This window comes from Pan troglodytes, chromosome 7, assembly GCF_028858775.2.
Source record: "Pan troglodytes isolate AG18354 chromosome 7, NHGRI_mPanTro3-v2.0_pri, whole genome shotgun sequence".
Taxonomy (NCBI): domain Eukaryota; kingdom Metazoa; phylum Chordata; class Mammalia; order Primates; family Hominidae; genus Pan; species Pan troglodytes.
The window spans coordinates 96,277,381-96,299,752 of NC_072405.2; the positions used below are offsets into that span (position 1 = coordinate 96,277,381).

Sequence of the window (22,372 nt, forward strand, 5' to 3'; positions counted from 1 at the left end):
ATAAAATATAATGTAATTAACAATAAAATGTACCTAAGAGAGAAAGAATGAAAGTTACAACCTGGAAATATTTCCGCTAATGAGATTGATTTGTTGTTTGACCACCTCCGCTGCTTCTTAGCGCCTTTAGGATTACCCTCCTCTCACTGTTCCCTTTCTTCTATTTCTATTAAAAATGACTCCACTTGGATTTTAATAATGAAGCATTAATATTTTCATCTGCAAAGATACATTCTCTACTGGTCTTGTCTCATTTCCTTCCATGAAACATAGGCCCAAGTCCCAAGTTTCTTGCTTTCCCTTGGCTTGGATCTGAGGGCAGCCTGACTTTTCTAGCTTTCCTCTGTAACTTCTACCATTACACCTCACCCCAGCCTACATGTTGACCTTTCGTTTCCCACCGCCTAGACTGAGAACCTGGTCCATAGTTAGTGCTAAATAAATACTAGTTGCTTTGTCCTTACCATAACTGTCACCATCGCCATCATCATCATCATGACCACCATCACTGTCATCTGTAGAAGTGACAATTCCTTGTCTGGATTTCCAACCCTTTGTTCCCCAGCTGGTTAGCTTCGGTGGGCAATCCTGTCTATTTAGTGGTATGGATTATCAACTTTGTCTGCTCAGAAATACGTAACTTACCTGACCACTCCCTATCTTAGCCAATTTCCCTGGTCTTCAACCCCATGCCTTCCTCAATCTCTGGTACATTTATTTTCTTCTTCCACATAATCACAGCTTGTTAGAAGTAGAAATCATCTTAAAGATCATCTTGCTTAACCCCTACATTTTAAAAATGAGAAAAGCAAAATTTAAGTAGATGTTATAACTAGCGGAGCCCACTTTCCATTCTCCAAGTCCAAGGTGTCTTTCTCTATGACCATGGTTCTCAGCCAGGGATGATTTCGGCACCCAAGCAGTGTCTGAAAACATTTCTGATTGTCAAAACGTGAGGGGCAGAGTATGCTCCTGGCATCTGCTAGTGTTTAGCAGTATCCTTGTCCTCTTCTCACATTTAATCCTACTGCTGTAAATGGTGTTATATAGGAGACAAATGACGTTAAGAAATTAACGTAAGTACACTTGGCTAGTAAGTACAAAAGGCATCAATTACAAGGCCATCTGGCTTTAAGACACAATCCACTCTCCACAGTTGTGCCCTTGTCAAAAGAAAAGTAAAAAGGTGCTATATACTTCTGTTTCTGGCCTGGCCTCTTTCTTTCCGTGGTGATAGCATTCACACAAACATGGTGAACATTCCTAAAACCCGTCGGACTTTCTGTAAGAAGTGTGGCAAACACCAACCCCACAAAGTGACAAAATACAAGAAGAGCAAGGATTCTCTGAATGCCCAGGGAAAGCAGCGTTATGACAGGAAGCAGAGTGGCTATGGTGGGCAGACTAAGCTGATTATCCCGAAAAAGGCCAAAACTACAAAGAAGATTGTGCTAAAGTTTGAGTGCTTTGAGCCCAACTGCAGGTCTAAGGCTATTAACAGATGCATTTTGAACTGGGAGTAGATAAGAAGAGAAAGGGCCAAGTGATCCAATTCTAAGTGTCATCTTTTCTTTTATTATGAAGACAATAAAATCTTGAGTTTATGTTCAAAAAAAATGAAAGGTAAAAAAGTAACCCTCAATTTTAGTATCATAATATTTTACATATTATAGTACATTATCATTTTTTCATTTTCCCAAATTTGGACCATTTATAGTTCTGAATTTCACAAGCATAAACTTATGTCCCCAGGGAAGAAAATTACTACTGTCCTTACTTGATGAGAAGAGGAATTGGCTTCAATAAGTGTTATAGGGCTCTGGGCCAAGTCTTCAGAGGAGTCTAAAATGATTTACTAGCTCAGCAAACAAAGAAGAGGAGGACATCTTGCCGACAACACTGCAATTAGAATATGTTACCATAGTTTGTTCTCATTCGAAAAGAAGTACATGAGGAAAAAGAAATATTTCCTGGACCCTTTCACAAGTATTTCCTTTGTAAGTTGTTATTCCCCCAGCGGCCCTCTGCCAAAAATGGCAGTCTTTTTGTGTGCCCTTGGACATGAGGCAGGTGGCACCAGGCCCACAGAACCCTGATAAGAGTGTGGAATGACAGGAATGGAAAGAAAACAAAAATGGGAAACAATATCTCCTAAGAAGATCTTTCAGAGTTTATCTTGTCAACCACCTGCAAGAGATGGAGAAGCAGAACAAAGCCCATTGATGTCTATGATCGCATTTTAACAAGAGAGTGTGGCAGACAATTTCATTCCCGATGCTCTGACATGTACTATTTTTCAGACTCAGCGATCAGCACCCATGTTCTCTGCCTGTTTTGTTAATGATTCAAAGTGTACGCTTATTTTTTTTACCATATGTGCTATCTATATACACACACTTAAATCCATAAAATCATAACAGCATTTTGATGTAATCATGCTGTCTCTCAATGGATTCTAATTGGTAATTTGCCTCTAATTTTTATAGTTACTTGAGTGACATGAATCCTAGAATAGTCAGGAAGCCCATGGTCTTGCCATAATACCGTAATTACCATAAATAATACTTTGATGAATCACAGCTTCTTTATTCCTTCTTCTTTACCCAACATTATTTCTAACTTAGTACTGATATCTTTATACTGCTTTTTTGTTTACCAGACTGATTCTCCTAGAAGCTTGTAAATTCCTTGAAGATAGGAATCATGTCCTATTTTTCTTTTTATCCCCAGAGCCTAGGATAGTACCCAGCACAGGTTAAGTGCTTAATAAATATGGGTCAGGCTGGGCACAGTGGCCCACGCCTATAATCCCAGGACTTTGGAAGGCCGAGGCAAGTGGATTGTCTGAGCTCAGGAGTTCAAGACCAGCCTGGACCATATGGCAAAACCCCATCTCTACAAAAAATTTAAAAATTAGCTGGGCGTGGTGGCATAGGCCTGTATTCCCAGTTACTTGTGGGATTGAGGCAGGATGATGGCTTGAGGTTGGGAGGTCAAGGCTGCAGTAAGCCATGTTCACGCCACTGCACTCCAGCCTGGGTGACAAAGGGAGACTCTATCTCTTAAAAAAATCAAATTACATTAAATTTAAAAAATAAAATTAAAAAAATAAAGTTAATATTGGTCAGGTTATCTAATGAATAAATAAATAATTGCTTGAGTGAATAAATGAAATAACAAGTCATGACGACTGGATTTATCAGTAGGTCTTTATCTGCCATAATAAGGACACAGAACCCACATTTTGCCACTATCAGAGGATCAGGCAATGAGGCAAAGGAGAAGTTTCTGGACACCAGAAAGCTTTCTCTGGGAGTGAAAGCTAAACAGCTGCTGGATGCTTCTCAGAACTGTGAATAAAGATATCAGCTTTCTAGGGCTGCATTTACTGTATACATAAGTTAACTTGAGTATTACACTACTGACAAAGTATATACTTGCCATCCTAAACATCAACAGGAACTAGAATAGGCAGTATTGTTAGAGCACATTAAGTTTTGTGTCTTCTGCCTCCCAAAGGTTAAATATCTGTACACTGGTGGCAATGAACTGGATATATACACCACAATCCCTCCAAGCTCCAATATTCTGTCACCAGTAGGGTGCTAGGTACCACTAGAGAACTTGGGAGATGCAATTCTAAATTAATCTTCACATTAGCATGTCCATTCTATGCAATTCAGCATCTCTGCACGACAATTGGCAAGTTGCTTATTTTTCTAGTCTCAGTTTTCTGGTCTGAAAAATGGAGACTATAAAGTGAGTTTATAGTACTTGGTGAAGAACCAGACACACGTTAAATAAATGTTAACTGTTGAGTTATGTTTATATAGATGTATTGTTAATGTGTTTCAGGATTTTATGAGATTCCTAAAATCTTGATATGTCTTAATATATGTTGTCAGTAATAATTATGATTATTATGTTAAGTTTTTATATGCCACAAAAATTACCAAATTTCCTTGTCAATTGTGTCTGTCCTGAAACTTTTGCATTCTACAATTGTTTTGCTTTGATTTTTGCAAAAAGCAGCTTATAATCAGCTACAGTCCAGGGCTTTCTTCTCTGGGAGAGTTCATGAAAAGGACTCTTAAATGCGTGTTTCTCATAACTGGAGATTGTGCCACTGGACTAGAGAAAAATGTCCAGGACTCTAATTAAAAGGTGGATGTGTCAATAACATTTACAAATCCAATATGAAGCAGAGCAGAAGTTGATTGCATGGACTGAACTAATGGAGGACAGAAGTACTTTTTTATGGCTTTTTTCTTTGAAACATTGCTGATTCTTTTGCTTTTCAGAGTCGACAGAACTTTTTTCTTTGAGCTATTTATAGCCTTTAGCAAATAAGTAGAGTATGCAGAATTTGAGACATATTTCTCTCTTTCTGTCTAATTTCTCCAGAATTCATAAACTATTTGTGAATATTCTTAATTCATGACAACGTGGTTGTTTGCATAAGTTCAATAAAAATTTGTTTTCTTTCATAATGGGATACAGTTGGAAGAACTGGTTATTTTCCCAGGGCTTTGACTAAAATGGCCTTGTGAGAGGTTTCAGAAAAGCCAGTTTAAAAGAGCCTATATGGACAGTGATTCTTGTTGCACTTCATGTGGGTAAACAGGCCCAGTATAGTGGGACTGATGATTATTTTGCAGGTAGGTTGGTCCTGCTGTGATTTGTCTTTGGTGAAAGTTGGGGACTGGAGAGAAAAAAAAGTGTGCTTCTGAAGAAAATCATGATATTAGATCAACCTTTGATTCCTGAGTGGTCACATGGTCACCCATTGCATGGAACTACCCACAATGCCCTTCCTTAGCATGAAGCAGCCAGAAAGATGAACGATCAGATTCCACACGAGTGAGGAACTGATAAATAGGGGAGACTGAAACTGGCCCAATTCTCCCATAGAAGTGACATTTACAGTTTATTTTGAATAAACATAGAAATTGATACTCCCAATCTTAAAACTTAAGAAAGTTACATTTATCTTATCTGAGTCCCTTTCTCAGGAAACAAACCATGAGTCCTCCCAGATAGTATCAAGAAACTGAAACTTACCAGATCACTGCATCTGAACAGTAAGATGCCAGATCTCTCACCTGTCATGATTGCCTATCTGACCATCTGCTTCCTGTTGGTTAATTAACTCCTCTTCCTTACTCAACCCCCCAATTCCTGTTTACACACATGTAGTTATGTTCCTTTCCTGCTATATAAACCCCCAATTTTAGTTGGTCAGGGAGATGGATTTGAGTCTGATCTCCCATCTCCTCTTCTGTAGCATTGGATTAAAGCCTTCTTTCCTGGCAATACTCATTGTCTCAGTAATTGGCTTTCACTGTGGCAAGCAACTTGACCTAGGACAAACCTGTGGTGTTTTGGTAACATAATCTTTGCAAAGGTGGTTTCATTCCCCCATACCTTGCTCTATGTACCTCTTCCATTTGCCTTTTCCTGAGTTGTATTCTTTATAACAAATAGGTAAAGATAGTGTTTCCCTGAGTTCTGTGAGCCATTCTAGCAAATGATCAAACCCAAGAAGGGGGTTATGAGACCCTCCAGTTTGTAACTGGTCCATCAGAAGTTGTGGGTAACCTGGGAACCCACTACTTGCAATTAACGTCTTACATGGGGGCAGTCATATGGGCCTGAGCCCTTCACCTGTGGGGGTGTGCACTAACTTATGTTGTTGTCAGAATTGAATTAAATTTGGAAAACAAAAAGTATCTGAGACAGGTCTCAATCAGATTAAAGGTTTATTTCGCCAAGGTTAAGGACTGTGGCCCACAACACAGCCTCAGGAGGTCCTGAGAATATGTGCCCAAGGTGGTTTGGTTATAGCTTGGTTTTATTTCGAGAGACAGAAATTACAGGCAAAGACTTAAATCAATACATGTAAAGTATACATTGGTTTGAGCTGGAAAGGCAGGGTATCTCAAAACAGGGGCTTCTAGGTCATATGTGGATTCAAATACTTAGAATTGGTTGGAAAAGGTGAGCTCTGCCTGAAGAGTTGAATTCAGCAGAAAAAGTGCTTAAGTTTAGATAAATGAGGTGTGGAAGCCAAGGTTCTTATCATGTATATGAAGTCTCTAGGTAGCAGGCTTCAGAGAAAATAGATGGTGAATATCTCTTATTTGACCCTAAAAGGTGTCAGACTTTGCTGAAAAGACCTAGCAAGGGAAAGAGATTCTCATGTTAAACAAATAAATTTGAGGATAAAATTACTTTGATTCCCTTCAGGGCCTGTTTTCTCTCATGTGATGTGATATCAGAGTCAGAATTTGGTATATCTTGCTACAAAGTCTGTTTTGTGAATTTTAAGGTATCTGTTTTAATGTTAATGCTGGTCAGTTGTGTCTAAGTTCCAAAGGGATGAGGGTGTAATGAGGTATATTCACCCCCTTTCGTAGCATGGCCTGAACTAGTTTTTCAGGTTTCTTTGGGGTACCCTTGGCCAAGAAGGGTTCCATTCAGCCTGCTGGGGAGATTAGAATTTTATTTTAGGTTTACAAATTGTAGGGCACCCAGTTGGTGTCTGCAAAGAATTGGAGAATTGTGTAGTAAAGGAGAAAACCCCATGTTTTGGTGACCCGAAGTGTTCTGAGAGTATAGAAGAGAAAAAACATTTTTCCCCCAAACAATCTCCTTTAATCTTCACTAAAATGCTAAGAAACAGGTATAATTGCTATTATCCTTATTTTACTAATGGATGAACCGAGACCAAAAGAAGTTAAGCAATTTTCAGCAGAGAAGCAGAGCTGGGATTCTGACCTTATGTCAGACTCAGAGCCCCACACTGCACCCTTACCTGCTACGACCCTCCCTCTAGGTCAGAAATGGTGGTGACCATCTCATCACAGAAGGGATGCTCATCTTTCCACATAAAGGAAGATCTGAATTACTATATGTCAAACAGACATAGATTATTAAAACAAGCAATGGAACTTAGTCTTTCAGGCAAATGCCAGAAAGACAAAAATGGTTTGAGAATGTGAATGCCACATTTGTAATTCAATAGAAATGCTGACTGCATAAAATGAGATCGTGATGGCCTTGATGTTCTGTGCTAACAATCATTCAGTATAATAATCACCTTCCAAAGAAATGCAGCCAGCAGCACAGAGAAAAATGAAAAACATCATTTTTGCACAAATGTTTGCTTTTCAAAAACACTTTGTGTGCATTTCCTTGGAATATTTTTGTATTTCTACAACTAGAAAATGCAGATTTATAGCAGCAGGATATGCACTCCAGAGCTGATCATCTGCCAATGTGAGGCTTCCTCAGGAACAGCCAGGCAGCACTATGAGATGTGACTCTGAGAGCAACCAGCAGGTTAATTGCACCTGAGACATGTTTAAATTCTTTTAGCCTGGACACATTCCAGAGTGATGGCCATGTAATGGACCTAAACAAACAAAATGTATGATCAACACTAGCTGTAGGCCTAGTAAGCTTCCAGAAGAGAACAGAAACATCTAAGACCAAAGATGATCTCAACATCTCTCCAGACTGAATGATTCCCTTCTCAGTAGGCCTTGGACAAAGCACCAACCTCATGAATCTGTTTTCTAATCTCTGAATAACAAATAATAGTACCTTATATCTAACCTTATGTCTAAGAGTTCTGAGGATCAAATTGATGGGTAAAAAAGAGTGAGGCAGTGTCTTATACATAAACCTTGCTCAACTGGTATTCCATAGTTTTTCTTGCTGTCATATAGGTGCTGCTTTTAACTGCATTTCAAATAATTAAGTTTATTCCTACAAAGTATAATCAAAATGAGGTATTCTTCAACAAATATGATGCGAATATAAAACAAGGATGATGTAATGAGAATATTGTTGCTCAATGACATCTTCTCTGAGAAGGTGGGGTCTTGAGAGGCCCCAGTGTGAAGCCTGGGACTGAGAAAGCTTCATGAGGTGGTAGAAGCAACAGGGCCAGGCAGGTCCCAACTAGATAGAGGCTGCACAAGACGATTAATCAAGCAAGGGCTCTGGAGTCCAACATTCTAACCATACCTGCCCAGGAACCACAGAAAAGGTACTTAGTGCCTCTCTGTATCCTCATCCATACTAAGTCTCAGGACTGCTCAGGTCATTTGCATGTCTTACATGGACACTGCTCTCCTGTCTATGTGATTTTACAACTTCAGACATTGTAACTCGGTTCTGACTCCACCAAGATCCCAAAAGGTGCTCTTTTTGTTGGATTCCCTTTGTCATCCTTTTCTTGGAAAATAATCTTTTCTTCTTGATTGAACACACAAATGAACAAAAAAAGACAAACAGCCTGGGAGTAGTGGCTCACTCGTGTAATCCAAGCACTTGGGAGGCCAAGGCAGGGGAATCGCTTGAACCCAGGTCTATGAGACCAGCCTAGGCAATTAGTGAGACCCTGTCTCTACAAAAAATAAAAAATTGGGCAGGCATGGCGGCACACACCTGTAATCCTAGCTACTCGGGAGGCTGAGGCGAGAGGATCACTTGAGCCCAGGAGGCCGAGGTTGCAGTGAGCTGTGATTGTGCCACTGCACTCCAGCCCTGGGTGACAGAGTGAGACCCTGTCTCAAAAAACAAACCCACAAGCACAAAACAATAAAAACCTTCAACATCACATTTATCTACCTCATCTGTACCAGACTGCGTTCAAAACACGATTTACTTTATTTCCACGTTGTTGCTTTGGGATTGCATTCTATATTGTTGCAAACAAGCCTGACATGAAAACACAACCATAACATAAACACAATATGTGTAAATATATGTAAATCAAGCAATTACTTACCAAAAAAGCTGACCTTTCATTTGTGATTTATTTATCTACAGTCACATACTTGCAGTTAGTTTTTTTATTAGTAAAGAGCTGTGAAGCAGAGAGCTTGACTTCTGTCTTCCATAATCTTGGGCAATCTAAATAACCTCCCCTTTCATGGTTTATTTAATTGGAACTAATGTTTGATGGTTACAGGTAGCCACAGAGTTAATTAACATAAAATAAAGTAGTTTTATGGGCTTGTGACCCCAAAAAAGATATACAGAAGTCCTAACCTCCAGTATCTTTGAAAATAGGGCCACTGGAGATTGATTAGTTAAGATAAGGTCATACTGGAAGAGGGCATGCCACAAATCCAGTATGCTGGTGTCTTATGGGAAGAAGAAAGACAGACATGCAGGGAGAAGGCTATATGACAATGGAGGTAGAGATGGAATTGCTGCAGATACAAGCCAGGAACACCAAAGATTGAGAGCAAACCACCAGAAGCTAGGAAGAGGCAAGGAAGAATTTTCTCCTGCAGGTTTCAGAGGGAGCATAACCCTCCAGAAGAATTTTCTCCTTCAGGTTTCAGAGGGAGCACAGCCCTCCCAATGCCTTAATTTCAGGCTTTTAGCCACGAGAACTGTGAAACAATACATTTCTGTTGTGTTAAGCCATCTAGTCTGTGACACTTTGTTACAGCATTCTAGGAATCTCATCGGGGCAGCATGATAAAATCTTTGAGAGATTTCACCCTCTGAGTGAAAGGTCTAGCAGGGCATTTACAAACATTGGGCAACATATCAGCAAATAGAGCTCATGGGTCAGGCACCATGATATACACTTCACTTGAATCATTTCAGTATATTATCACAAGAAATAAATGCTGTTGGAGCTACTACCATTCCTATATAGTAGCTAATGAAACCATGGCACAGACAGTTCACATGACTCACTTGAGGTCACATTATTGGTAATTATAGAGTGTTGTGGGGACATCATGATGTTTCTTGCCCTTAAGGACTTGAAAATCTAGTAGGTAAAAACTAAAACATATGCACATTGGTTTAGTTATTAATTGGTTGTGTCTTTAATGTTTACTCCCTGAAATATTAACTAAAAGTATTCAACAGAAGGATCAAGAAATGTTAAGAGAGAGAGAGGCCAGGCACAGTGACTCATTTCTATAATCCCAGTATTTTGGGAGTCCGAGGAGGAAGGATCACCTGAGACCACATGTTCGATACAAGCCTAGGCAATGTAGTGAGACCAGGATAAAGAAAACTGGGATTACAGGTGTGAGCCACCATTCCTGGCCTCTCTCTCTCTCTCTCTCTTTCTCTTTCTCTCTCTCTAAATCTCTCAATCTCAGCCTTACTATGTTGCTTAGGCTGGTCTCAAACTCCTGGGCAAAATAAATCCTCCTGCCTTGGCCTCCCAAAGTTCTGGTATTACAGGTGTAAGCCAACACTCCTGGACCCTACAAAAAATTTTTCAAAACATCAACCAGGAGTGGTGACATGGGCCTGTTGTCCCAGCTACTCAGGAGGCTGGAGAAGAGGATCACTTGAGCCCTGCAAGTTGAGGCTGCAGTGATCCAAGATCATGCCACTGCACTCCATCCTGGATGACAGAGCAAGACCTTGTCTCAAAAAAATAAAAGACAGAGAGAGAGAGAACATGTAATGGGGACATCCAATCCTTAGCAGGCCTAAGAAATATAAATACAAGCCTGCCAAGTTCCTTATATAATCATCACATGTGGGAATAATTCATTTTCATAATCCTCACAGTCATCTCAAAGTCCTGACTTGAGGCAATTTTCTAAGTTAACATCATTCTTGTTCTTGAAATTTTCCAATATTCTACCTGTGATTGTATTTGCCTGGCTCCCACTCACCCAGGGAGTGTGCATTCTGCACATAATTGCTTCCCTCCATTCTCTGTGTTCAGCCCAGCAGTGAGTGGAGATGGGCTGTATGAAAAAGATTTTTCCTTTCATAATAAAATGCGAAGAGGCGCACTTCGCTCCCTTTACCAAAAGAATGGCTGGCATATTTTGTTGTGTTTTCTCTTCTTTGTTATAAATTTAAGATGTCTAGGGCCTTTTTTCTAAAAGTTATCATTGTGCTTGGCTATGCCAAGCCAGCCTCTTAACTAATTCCTCCCCACTCACTCTCCTTCTGCACTCCTTCAGGGAGAGGACAAGGAGAGGCAGAGAGAAAGAGTTAAAGAGCTGCTCTTACCAGCCATTTTTCTTAGAGCTCTTCTGCTGTGGCCTTTCTGGACCACATTTTTCTTCTTGCCTAGCTACTACAACCTTTCTTTGAATTTTCTAAGCCACGTGGTATAAAAACTTATGCATGATCCTCCGTTAATTTGTGTGTCTCAGCTCATTTTATTCTATAATTTTCATGATGACAAGAGTAACGACTGCTCCAAAGTCACTCCAACTCTTTTGCTTCACAGTAACCACAATGTAATTTTTAAGTCTCTTAATTATTATTTTTTAGATAGTTAAGACAAAACTACCTGTACTGAGATTATCTTAATGATGTCAGTGTCTCGGGGTGACTGACATGCCAAGTAGCTGTTGTTCATCTACCATTGGAATTTCTGTGCAGATTCTGGCAAGGAACATTTAATATAGCCCCAGAAAAGCAAGTTTATTTCTGATGTCAGTGAAGTTCCAGTGAGGTAACTCTCAGATTGAATGAGTACTGATTTAGGCTTTATGGATAAGAGACTGGATTCTGATGTGTACTGAATGCATCTTGAATGTTGACTTCTTGTTACCTAATATTGATTATTTCCATTTGTGGGAGGCACTGAACTGAGTGTTTTACAAGTATTATTTCAATTCTCATGCAAATCCGTGAAGTTAAATAATACTATTTTCAGGCTGGGCGTGGTGCCTCACGCCTATAATCTCAGCACTTTGGGAGGCCAAGGCTGGTGGAGCACTTAAGTCCAGGAGTTCAACACCAGCCTGAGCAACATGGCAAAACCACATTTCTACACAAAATACAAAAATTAGCTGGGTGTGGTGGTATGTGCCTGTAATCCCAGCTACCTGGGAGGCTCAGGTGGGAGGATTGCCTGACCCCAGGGGGCAGAGGTTGCAGTAAGCCGAGATCATGCCACTACACTCCAGCCTGGGTGACAGAGCGGAATCCTGTCTCAAAAAAAAAAAAAAAAGAAAGAAAGAAAAAAGAAAAAAAATTATATATATATATATTTTTCCTTATGATTTCATATTTTATTTTAGATTCAGAGAGTAAATGTGCGGGTTTGTTACATGGGTATATTGCATGGTGGTGAGGTTTGGGGTATGACTGATCCTGTTACCCAGGTAGTGAGCGTAGTACCCAACAGTTAGTTTTTCAACCCCTGACCCCTCCCTGTCTCCCCCATCTAATAGTCCCCTGTGTCTATTGTTGTCATCAGTAATACTGTTTTCAAGTCCATTTCACAGATGAGGCTTTAAGGGGTTAAATCGCTTAGTCAAGAGAGAGCCAGTATTCAAATTCAGATCATCTAAAGCCAAACTTCTATGTTCTGAACTGCTGTGCCGTACTGCTACTTGTCTCTTCCCAGAACTCTGCTGAGGAACCACAACATTGGTTACAGCATTTGAGACTCTTTTAATGGCCAGAGTAACAAATGCAGTCATATTTATGCTAAATGGTTCTCTTCCTTATTTTCCAGTGTGGAAACCTCAAAAGGGAAGACATATGCCAGCCAGAAAATATATCCTCTTCCAGAGAGTAGTTAATTGCAATGCTATTTTGTAATGTAAACTGTTTTTCCACTGCCATCCCTGAAAGCATAGCATGAAAGGCTCTTCCCAGGCCAGCCACAGCCTCACCTCCCAGCCTCCCTTTTTATCACTGCCCACCACCTGCCTCTACCCCTTCACACTCAACGTCTCTCTGATCTTCAGATAAGCTGTGCTCCCAAACATCATCATGCCATATGCATACATTTCTTCTTCCTAGAATTCTCTTTCTTCTTTCTGCCAGGTGGTGAGCCCCTACTCATCTTTGAGGACCTGGTTTGTGTCACCTTCTCTCTATAGCCTTACTTGATTCGCCTAGGGAGAGTGAATTACTCTTGTCTGCACTATTGCGTGTTTCCTTGAATATCACAATTATTGCTCTTATTTGCTTTATTATCACTATTTTTTCAGTTATTTATTGTCCCAAAAGCTTGTCAGTAAATATTGGCAATATTGTAAGCCCTGCAACAGAAAACTGTGATTGCAATTGCTATTCTCTGCATTTCAATTTCCTTCTGTCAACATGTGCTTCTCTGTTATGCTTGTGAAACATAAAGTCTTACGTACACAAAATAACCGATGCTTTCTTTCCCACCCCAGGTTCAACCAACCTGTTACCTTTAAATTCTATTTAGTTTTCAGCTTCAAGTTCATCATCAACCTCCTATGACTGGGCACTCACTTACAAATTAATAATTAGAACTTAGCCATTTTCTTGGCTAATAAAGAAATTGGTCTTGAGCTGTGTGGGTTTGAGTGGAGTCAAATATGTATTTTCAAATATTCCCCTACTCCCAAAGAGCCATTTCTCCCTATAACCGTAGCTGTTAGTTGGCAGAATAATTTCTTAAAGGAGCAAGATTCATTAATGTCTTTACATAATAAATATTTAGTGTGCCTTCCAGGTACCAAGCACTGTGTGAGATCCTGAGGAAATAAGAGCTTCATAGACTTTACAGTCTAGAGGAAAAGACGGGCTCAATTAGCAATCATTCAAACCAATATATAATTCCAACTGTACAAATGCAATAGTGAATATGGGTGCTCTGGACAAAAACAAACAAACAAACAAAAACAGAGACTAAGGATTCCAATCAAGTCTCTCTCAGAAAACGACATCTAAATTGAGACATAAAAAGTGAGCAATAGTTAACCAGGAAAGAGAGGAGAAAATGTTCTGGAATAAGATAGTAATCAGCTGCTCAATTTTGTATGGTCCAGATGTATATTTAGCTTGGCATCTAGACATGACTACTAAAGTATAGAGCTGTTTCCTAAGACAGTGGACATAACTCACCTTTTTAAATTTCTATTTAAAGAAAATATTCACTACATTTAAACACACTCGTTGATCAGTTGGCTATTAATCAAGATTAATTATTGCTATGCCTTAAAAACTGTGGGAAAGAATTATGGGAAAAGTGACTATAGAGAGCTAGGCTGAAAAGAGTGATTCCCATTGGGTCTTGATTGGTTCTATGAAATCATGAAGAATCAATCTGAATCTCAGTTTCTCAGAATACATGTGGTCCATCATGTATGGAACACTGGGGAGTGAAGCCAAGGAGCTAAAGAGGAGAAAGGAGTCCTGAGCAGAGAGAAGGCCTGGAGTTGGTGCACGGGGCAAAGTGGTCTGTAAGTCAGAGAGGAGCAGTCAAAGCGGAAGATGCAAGCAAGGGAGCTGCGCCTCTTCAGCCTTTCAAAGACTCCTGGCACGCCCACATGAAGAGCCGGCAGACTCAATATACCCATAGCTATGCTGGTTTTATTCGCCCTCTCTGCACTCCAGCCACCTCTGTAGAGAATCTCCTTTACATTCTAGGTCTTTTCCAGATCCAGGAGAGATTTCAATTAAGAGTCTGACACCTTTTAAGGTCCATCATGTAAGACATATTTACCATGTATTCTTTCTGAAGCCTGTTACCTGGAGGCTTCTTCTATGTAACAAGAAACTTGGCTTCCACAACCACCCTTATCTTAACTCAAGATTTTTTTCTGCTGAGTTCAACTCTTCAGGCAAAGCTTAACTCTTTCAACCAATTGCCAATCAGAAAATCATTGAACGTGCCTGTAGCCTGTAAGCTCCCACTTCAGGATGTCCTGACTTTTCGTACCAAACCAATGTATATCTTACACATATTGATTTATGTCTTTGCCTGTAACTTCTGTCTCCCTAAAATGTATAAAACAAAGCTGTAACACAACCACCTTGGGCACACGTTCTTAGGACCTCCTGAGGCTATATCCCAGACCATGATCACTCATATTTGGCTCAAAATAAACCTCTTTAAATATTATGTAAAGTTTGGCTTTTGAAGTCAACACAAGAGTAAAACTCTTAAAAAACAATTTCTGTTTAGCTTCATAGCTTTTGGAGGCCAGGATATGAAAGGATTAGATTGCCGGGAGATAACAAGTGAAGGCTGGGCAGAGTGGGGGTGGGGGTGGGGGCTAGTGGCCCCTGTGCCCTGGGTGTGTGGCAGTAATGGAGAATGTGTTGGAAACATCTGGAATGCAACTTATATGAGCTCTTGTGGGGCCGGGAGCAGCAAGGATCACACTCCAGGGACTCACAAAGGGCATTGGCCAAACTGAGCAAGTCATGTCACCAGTGATGGGGGATAGAATTGTGGAGGGGGATTCCCTGAGGGAGGCACAAAACCTGCCTTATCTGCCAAGCTGCATTCATAGACAGGGTGGGAATTCTAGGGAGCCACAGATTGCTTTATCTGGAAGAAAAGAGCAAAGTTGTTGTTGGGACCATACAACTGCAGCAGACAATATTCCATTTGTGTAGGCAGGCTTGGAAGATGCCAAGCCCCACAACCCACACAAGAACAGCCATCACTCACTTCACCTCCATCTAATTTATCTTTCTCAATGCTGGGTTTCTTTTTCAAATGGTAAAAGTGGAATTCCAGTCCATATGGTGGACTAAGCTAGTGGGAAAAAACATCCCACTCTTTCAAAAGCATGAAAATTCTAGATAACATTTAAGAATGGAATATTTTAAAAGTATGCCTGAGTGCAAATGGGAAAAACTTCTTAGGCATGTTTTAAACAAAACCAGAACTGGGTACCAGAGCCACGAGCAGAAGCAAAACCAGAGAGGACATTGAGCTTTTGTGCTCATCTAAGGCCTCAGGGCTAGATGTCAGCTTTGATCCCTTGAAAGTGTGATGGTCCCCTGAGTATGGAGGAAGATGGGACACCGAACTGAGGAATTTTCCTGTTTAAATCTGAGAGCCATGAAAGGCTATTCAGTCTCCAAACTAAGACAAGAAGCTGAGCCACCCATCCTTTGGGCTCAGGGACACAGTGTGAGAGGGCCTTGGGTGGAAGGAGATTCACCCCTTAGAAATCAAAACATCAAGTCCCCACCCTGTGTGAGTGTGGGATCAGAGGTGGCCCTGTCTACATGAGGCCCTACCCAAACTGATAACTTATCACCAAAGCTGGTTCAGACATGCAGAGGCAAATGTGACCTCATCCTATAAGGACACCTTGGCAACCCATGGCACCGCAGGACATCTGTGGAAAACAATTCAATTTCACTTGGATAAGCTCACAGTCAAAAATTACAAACTTCTGGCTAGGCATGGTGGCTCATGCCTGTAATCCCAGCAGTTTGGGAGGCCGAGGTGGGTGGATCACCTGAGGTCAGGAGTTCAAGACCAGCCTGGCCAACATGGCTAAACCCCATCTCTACTAAAGATACAAAATATTAGCTGGGTATGGTGGTGGGCACTTGTAATCCCAGCTACTTGGGAGGCTGAGGTAGGAGAATTGCTTGAATCTGGGAGGCAGAGGTTGCAGTGAGCCGAGATCGCACCACTGCACTACAGCCTGGGAGACAGAGCAAGACTCTGTCTCAAAAAAAAAAAAAAAAAAAAAATTACAAACTTCACAAGGCAATGAGTAACCATAGAGAAAGCCAGAAGATGCAACGAATGACATAGGCTACTTCTCAAGAACTTCTGATCATGGAGAAATCATAAAAGGAACACACCCTAACAAAGCTAACATTTATTGAGCACCTATCTAATATAAAGTGCTATGCTGATCGCTTCACATTTGTGATTTCATCTGTTGCTCAGAGTGACCCCATGAGTAGGTTTTACTACCATACTTTACAAGAGGAGGCTGGGGAACAAGGAGGTTAAGTAACCCACCCAAGATCACACAATCAGGATGCAAACCAGGCAGTCTGACTCCAGAACCTCCACCTTTATTTAACCCTTGGCACTAAACAACTTCTCCAATAGGATCCCTAAGACAAGATCTAATTAAAAAAAAGAGCAGACCAAATAAAATAGAAATAGAATTATAGATATAAATGCTTAATGAAAAGATTAAATAACAGATTGAACAGAATTGAGAAAATTAGCAATTTTGGAAGATAGATTTGGGGAAATTACCTAAAATATGGCATGGAGTGATAAAAAAAGGAAAATAAAATATTTGGAAGATAAATGAAGGAGCTCCAACACTTATTTAATAGAAGTAGCAGAAAGGGTGAATATAGATGGCAGAAGATAGATATTTGAAAAACAAATGAAGAAGATTTTCAGATATGTTAAAATTCACATTAAGGCATCCATTTGATCTTTGACAATCTGACATTATTAGTCATCCTGGCATTTATTAACAATATGATCTACTGCAAATTACTAACTTCTTGGAGACTTAGTTTCCTCTATCATAAAAAGGGAATCATGAATCATGATAATTATTTTAAAGGGTCCTTTTGAAAACTAAATGATATTTTATGCTTAGAAAGCACTTAGCCCAGGTTATAATACGCAGGAGCATTCAATAATTGCTCATTCATTAAATTAGAATTTAAATAATAAATATGTTTCTATTATAATTCTATTATCTGTTCTTACAGCAAACTTTCCTGAAAATAAAGAAACTCATTAGAATGCAAATGCTTCATTACTGGGAGTAATACTATCTAGACTCATAGCTTATAACATCTTGACATAGAAGACAGTGACCGTTTAATAAAGATTGGACCTGAAAATATAAAAAACACCAAACATTTTGCTGTATGGTAATATCTATGTATAATTTTTAAACAAAAAATCCACTTTGTAATCATCTAAAATGTAGGTCTACAATTTATTTAGTTTTTGAAGAATATATAAATGTATGTGAAAGTAAAAAACGTTAGCTCTGTAAACTGTACCTTTTCCTTAATAAATTTTTAACCTCAGACTTCTGTTTGAACTAGTATTACTCCAGACCTACAAAGTGCTAACATCTGAATGTCTTATGGCTCCATCTAGTGTCAAATGCTTATTAATACAATCTGCTTTATTAGGAATAAGCATCTGAATCTTAGATATATAGAGAATTCATCCATCATTTAGAAGGGGCCACACCGACAATACTAGGTCAGAAGTCCTTTGTCTCTGTTAACATCATGCTCTGTACACATTTCAAGACTATTACCTGTTGAGTCCACGTGCTTTGTTCCCACACATGCCTATTTCCACTGTCCTAGACATTCCCACACATGCCTATTTCCACTGTCCTAGACAGGTAGGAACCCAGTCTCTTTTATCTTTGTGGCCACCAGGCTGTATGCAGTGCCTGGAACAGACCAAGTGCTAAGTAAATCTGAATGGACAAGAGTAGAAATATCAACAATTTGGTAGAATAACACTGCCATTCAAAAGGAAAAATTTTGATATCCAAAGTGATTGTCTTACGTGAGAGAGGTGTATCCTTACAAAGAATATCAAAAATCTCTGGAAGTACAGCTATACAAGGTCATTTTTATGTAACTTGGCCTTAGTTGAGTCTTTCAGCGATTTGATATTGATGGCCTGATAGTGTGGCTGTGAAGGATCCTTACTCAAAAAAAATGCCTCACATTAGTATAGCACTTTAGAGAGAGGAATTGAGGTTAGAAATATGCAATTATAGCATTTGCCTAACCACAAGCACATGCAGGTCTCAGCTGTCTAGGTCTGTAGCCTTAAAGAAGAATGCCCAGTTTCAGTGAAGAATAATTCACTCTGCTTGCTTCCTTGCTTTGTTTCTTTTGCAGGAGTGGAAATTGGTTTCTGAATTATAAATTAAGCTGTCTCTAACATTTCAACAAAGTAGAGTTAAAAATTGGTATTTTCATTCCTTGTGAGAAGTTGCCAGCTACTGATGATAAGAGTTCTTACATTTTCTACTTATTTTATAACCAAGAGCCTGTTAGTCACCAGCAACTTCCCCAAATGGAGGAAAGCCACTTAACTGTATCCTCCCTGAAAGCATAACTGCAGAATTCTGGTGAGAACAGTTGTAGGCACTACAAAGACAAAATAAATGTAATTTATTTTCTTTTATCAACATTTTATTTCACAGAAGTTTTGAGGCAAATGAGCAGTCTATTCCTGCCCCTGCCTCAAATTGAGGGTCATAAACCATCACTGCTTATATTATCTTGGTCCTGAGTTTAGACACGTCTCAATCTTGACTACTGAGTGAGCCCTGAACCCTTCCCCAAGCTCTGATGTCAGCAGCAGTGGGAAGAATATGGGATTGCCAAGAAAATCTCATTAAAATAAGCTATTGTATAAAATTGGTCAATAAATTATAGTACAAGGCATTTCAGGCTTGACTATTTTGTTTGTTTTATTTTTGATAGGCAAATAAAGACATGACAGGGGTTGAGTAAAGACGGCTTATCAAAGTAACATACACTATCCTTCCATACATATGTCCTGAGTTCTAGTCTGTACCCTCAAATTCATCTTTGGGCTCACTTGCTGCTGGAAAGTAAAGAAATCAAAATTAAGTCAAGATATCATTTTTCATCTATTTGAGTAGACCAGATTATTTTTAAACTACCAGTACCCAATATCTTGGCAAGGGCATGGGAAGTGTACATTTATGTAAACTTTTTAGAGGGTAAAAATTTCATTCTCTTTGATCTGCCAATTACATTCCGAGAATTTATCCCAATAACAAAAATGGAAGGAAAGAGATTACAAGCATTTTCATTATACCGTTTATTTACAATAGCAAAGTTTTGGAAATAAACTAAGTGCTCAAAAGTAGGACAATGGCTAAATAAGTTATGATATATCCACGTGCTAAAGCATCAGGTAGTCATCAAAAATGTGTGGAAGAATATTTAAAGAGATAGAAAAATTCCACAATATAAAAGTGGAAACCAAACAGCGCATACATATTTATAAAGTATGGTAATGTGGGCAGTAGATATCTCTGAGTATTGTAATTATGGGTAATTTGATTTTCTCTTTGGGGTTTACATATTTGCACAATGAGCATGTACATCTGTTATAACCCGAAAAAAAACAATAAAATTTATACACAAAAAAATTAGTCATGAGTTGGATAAAGTCATGAGCCTGAATGAAGAAACAGGAATATCCATTGTTCTTCCAAAAGAACCATGACTATAACTGCAACTCAGCAGTCATAACACAGGCTAGCCAAGTGTCATCACTGTTTAGAACCCAGGTGATGAGATCACATGAATCTACTTCAGATTTTATTTTCATAATAGCTTACACTAGTGTTGTCCTGGAGCAGGACCAGATTAGGCAGTGATAATCTAGCCTAGATTAGGCTAATCTAGACTAATAACTAAGACAATTAGTGATTGCCTTACATGATAGAGGTGTGTCCTTACAAAGAATAAGAAAAATCTCTGGAAGTGAAGCTATACAATCATTTTTATGTAACTTGGCCTTAATCAAGGCTTTATGCTGACAAACAGTAAAAACAGTAGGCAGACAGCTGTGGCAAGACATTACAATTGGAGTCACTGAAAGGAACTGCAGCACCCACAGAGTGTTTCAGTGACCTGAGGTCTGCAGTGTCACCACAACACATGGTGGGTATGCAGGCAGGACGAGGGTGAGGAGACGACTAGAAAGATGGCATGAGAAGACTATAGTTGGAGTTTCAATATATTCAGTGGATTATTGGTAGGCCTTTTCTTTCAAGGATTTTAAGAATGCTGATGCCACAATCAAGATCTGTGTTTTAGAAGTGTGTGTGTGTGTGTGTGTGTGTGTGATGTGGAAAATGAATTAAAAAGAAAAGAAACTGAAAGCAGAGCTACCAGTCTGAAATCTACTGCAGTAGTGCAGAGTTTGGAAAAAAAAAAAGATCTAAAACAGGAATGGATAAAAGTAAATGAATGAGAGAGACATTGTGGAGAGGCATTGTGGAGGTAGAGGACAGGGCTTGGTGATGAAATTGAAGCAGAAAGGGACAGACGGGACATTTGTAAGGTGGCTGCTCATGCTGTGATAATGCAGCTAGCACAAACCTTGGATGTTTTGATCATCACAGTTTATATGAATGGAAAAAGTCCTACAGACCCTTTAACAAGTGACAATGTGCCACCTCCACTCATAGCTGATTATAGCTACAAGGAGTTCCTTAGAACCCTAGAGGACATGGGTTCTTCCCAACAGGTCCAGCTACCTCTGCATTAAGTACAAGGTCAGAAGAGCAGTGGCATGGTTAATCTGAAGAGTTATCTTTTAAATATTGGGTTTGGAATATTTAAACCTGTATGTTTTTTAAATAAGCAATTTTTGACCTGACCAAAAATAAAAAAGAATTCATTATATTTCTAGGTTTTATTATTATTGTTGCTGCTGCTGCTGTTTTGCTAAGTGACATGTGAAGCAGACACCCTCAGCTCTTTAATTCTGCTCAGTAAAGTAAATAAAGAGCCTCAGGCCATCTTTCACTTGGGGTAGAGGGGAATGGGGGTTTTCAGCTGAGCTAGACAGACATAAAGAGGCTGATGGATGAGAGTCATGGTGAGTCATCACCCCACAGAGAAGCCACATGTGACCAGGAGTCCCAGGCCTGCCACACTGGCTACTCTGAAAAGAGCAATCAATCATTTAGGCAAAGTGTGTAAGGATTTTCTGATCATCGACTTGTGTAGGCTGCATCTCACATCTCATATTTTGCCCTTATATCTACAATGGAAATGTTCATTGGCTTAAACAAATTTCAGAGTTGGCATTTCTTTTGAAAGCATAATATTTATCATTACTTGGAAATGCTACTAAAATCTATTGAAAATTTAAAATAGAACTGGTGGCTCTATTTCATGGTGGCTCTCTCCTATAATCCTAGCACTTTGGAAGGCCAAGGTCATAGGGTTGCTTGAGCCCAGGAGTTTGAGACGAGCCTGGGCAACATAGTGAGATCCCATTTCTACCAAATTTTTTTTTTTATAAATTACCTAGGTATGATGGTATGTGCCTGTAGTCCCAGCTATCAGAGAGGCTGAGGTGGGAGGATTGCTTGAGTCTGGGAGGTCAAGGCTGAGGTAAGCCATGATTGTGCCCCTAGGCACGATCCCAAGCCTAAGCAACAGAGCAAGACCCTGTCTCAAAAATAAATAAATATATAATAAATAAAAATAAATTTAAAAATAAAACTGGGTAAATACATAGCTACAGTCAGGCGCAGTGGCTCACACCTGTAATCCCAGCACTTTGGGAGGCAAAGGTGGGTAGATTGCTTGAGCCCGGGAGTTTGAGACCAGCCTGGGCAACATGGTGAAACCCCAACTCTACAAAAATAAAATAAAATAAAATAAAATAAAAAGTAGCTGGGCGTGGTGGCACACGCCTCTACTCCCAGCTTCTAGGGAGGCTGAGGTGGGAGAATCACATGAGCCTGCGGAATCGAGGCTTCAGTGAGCCATGGGCGCATCACTGTGCTCCAACCTGGGCAACAGAGCAAGACCCTGTCTCAATATACATAACTACAGCATTCTTAAGGATTGAAGTTGATCTTAGCAGAACAAAACTTTGTGAAAGAAA

At 39.7% G+C, this 22,372-nt stretch overlaps 1 protein-coding gene across 1 annotated transcript; it reads left to right on the forward strand.

The window, feature by feature from the left end:
* Nucleotides 1-1,250: 1,250 nt before the first annotated feature.
* LOC104007673 (large ribosomal subunit protein eL42-like) lies at nucleotides 1,251-1,543 on the forward strand. Its single transcript, XM_016959642.2, has one exon. The coding sequence runs from the start codon at nucleotides 1,251-1,253 to the stop codon at nucleotides 1,521-1,523; it is 273 nt and encodes a 90-aa protein (XP_016815131.1). The 3' UTR covers nucleotides 1,524-1,543.
* The last annotated feature ends 20,829 nt before the right edge of the window (nucleotides 1,544-22,372 follow it).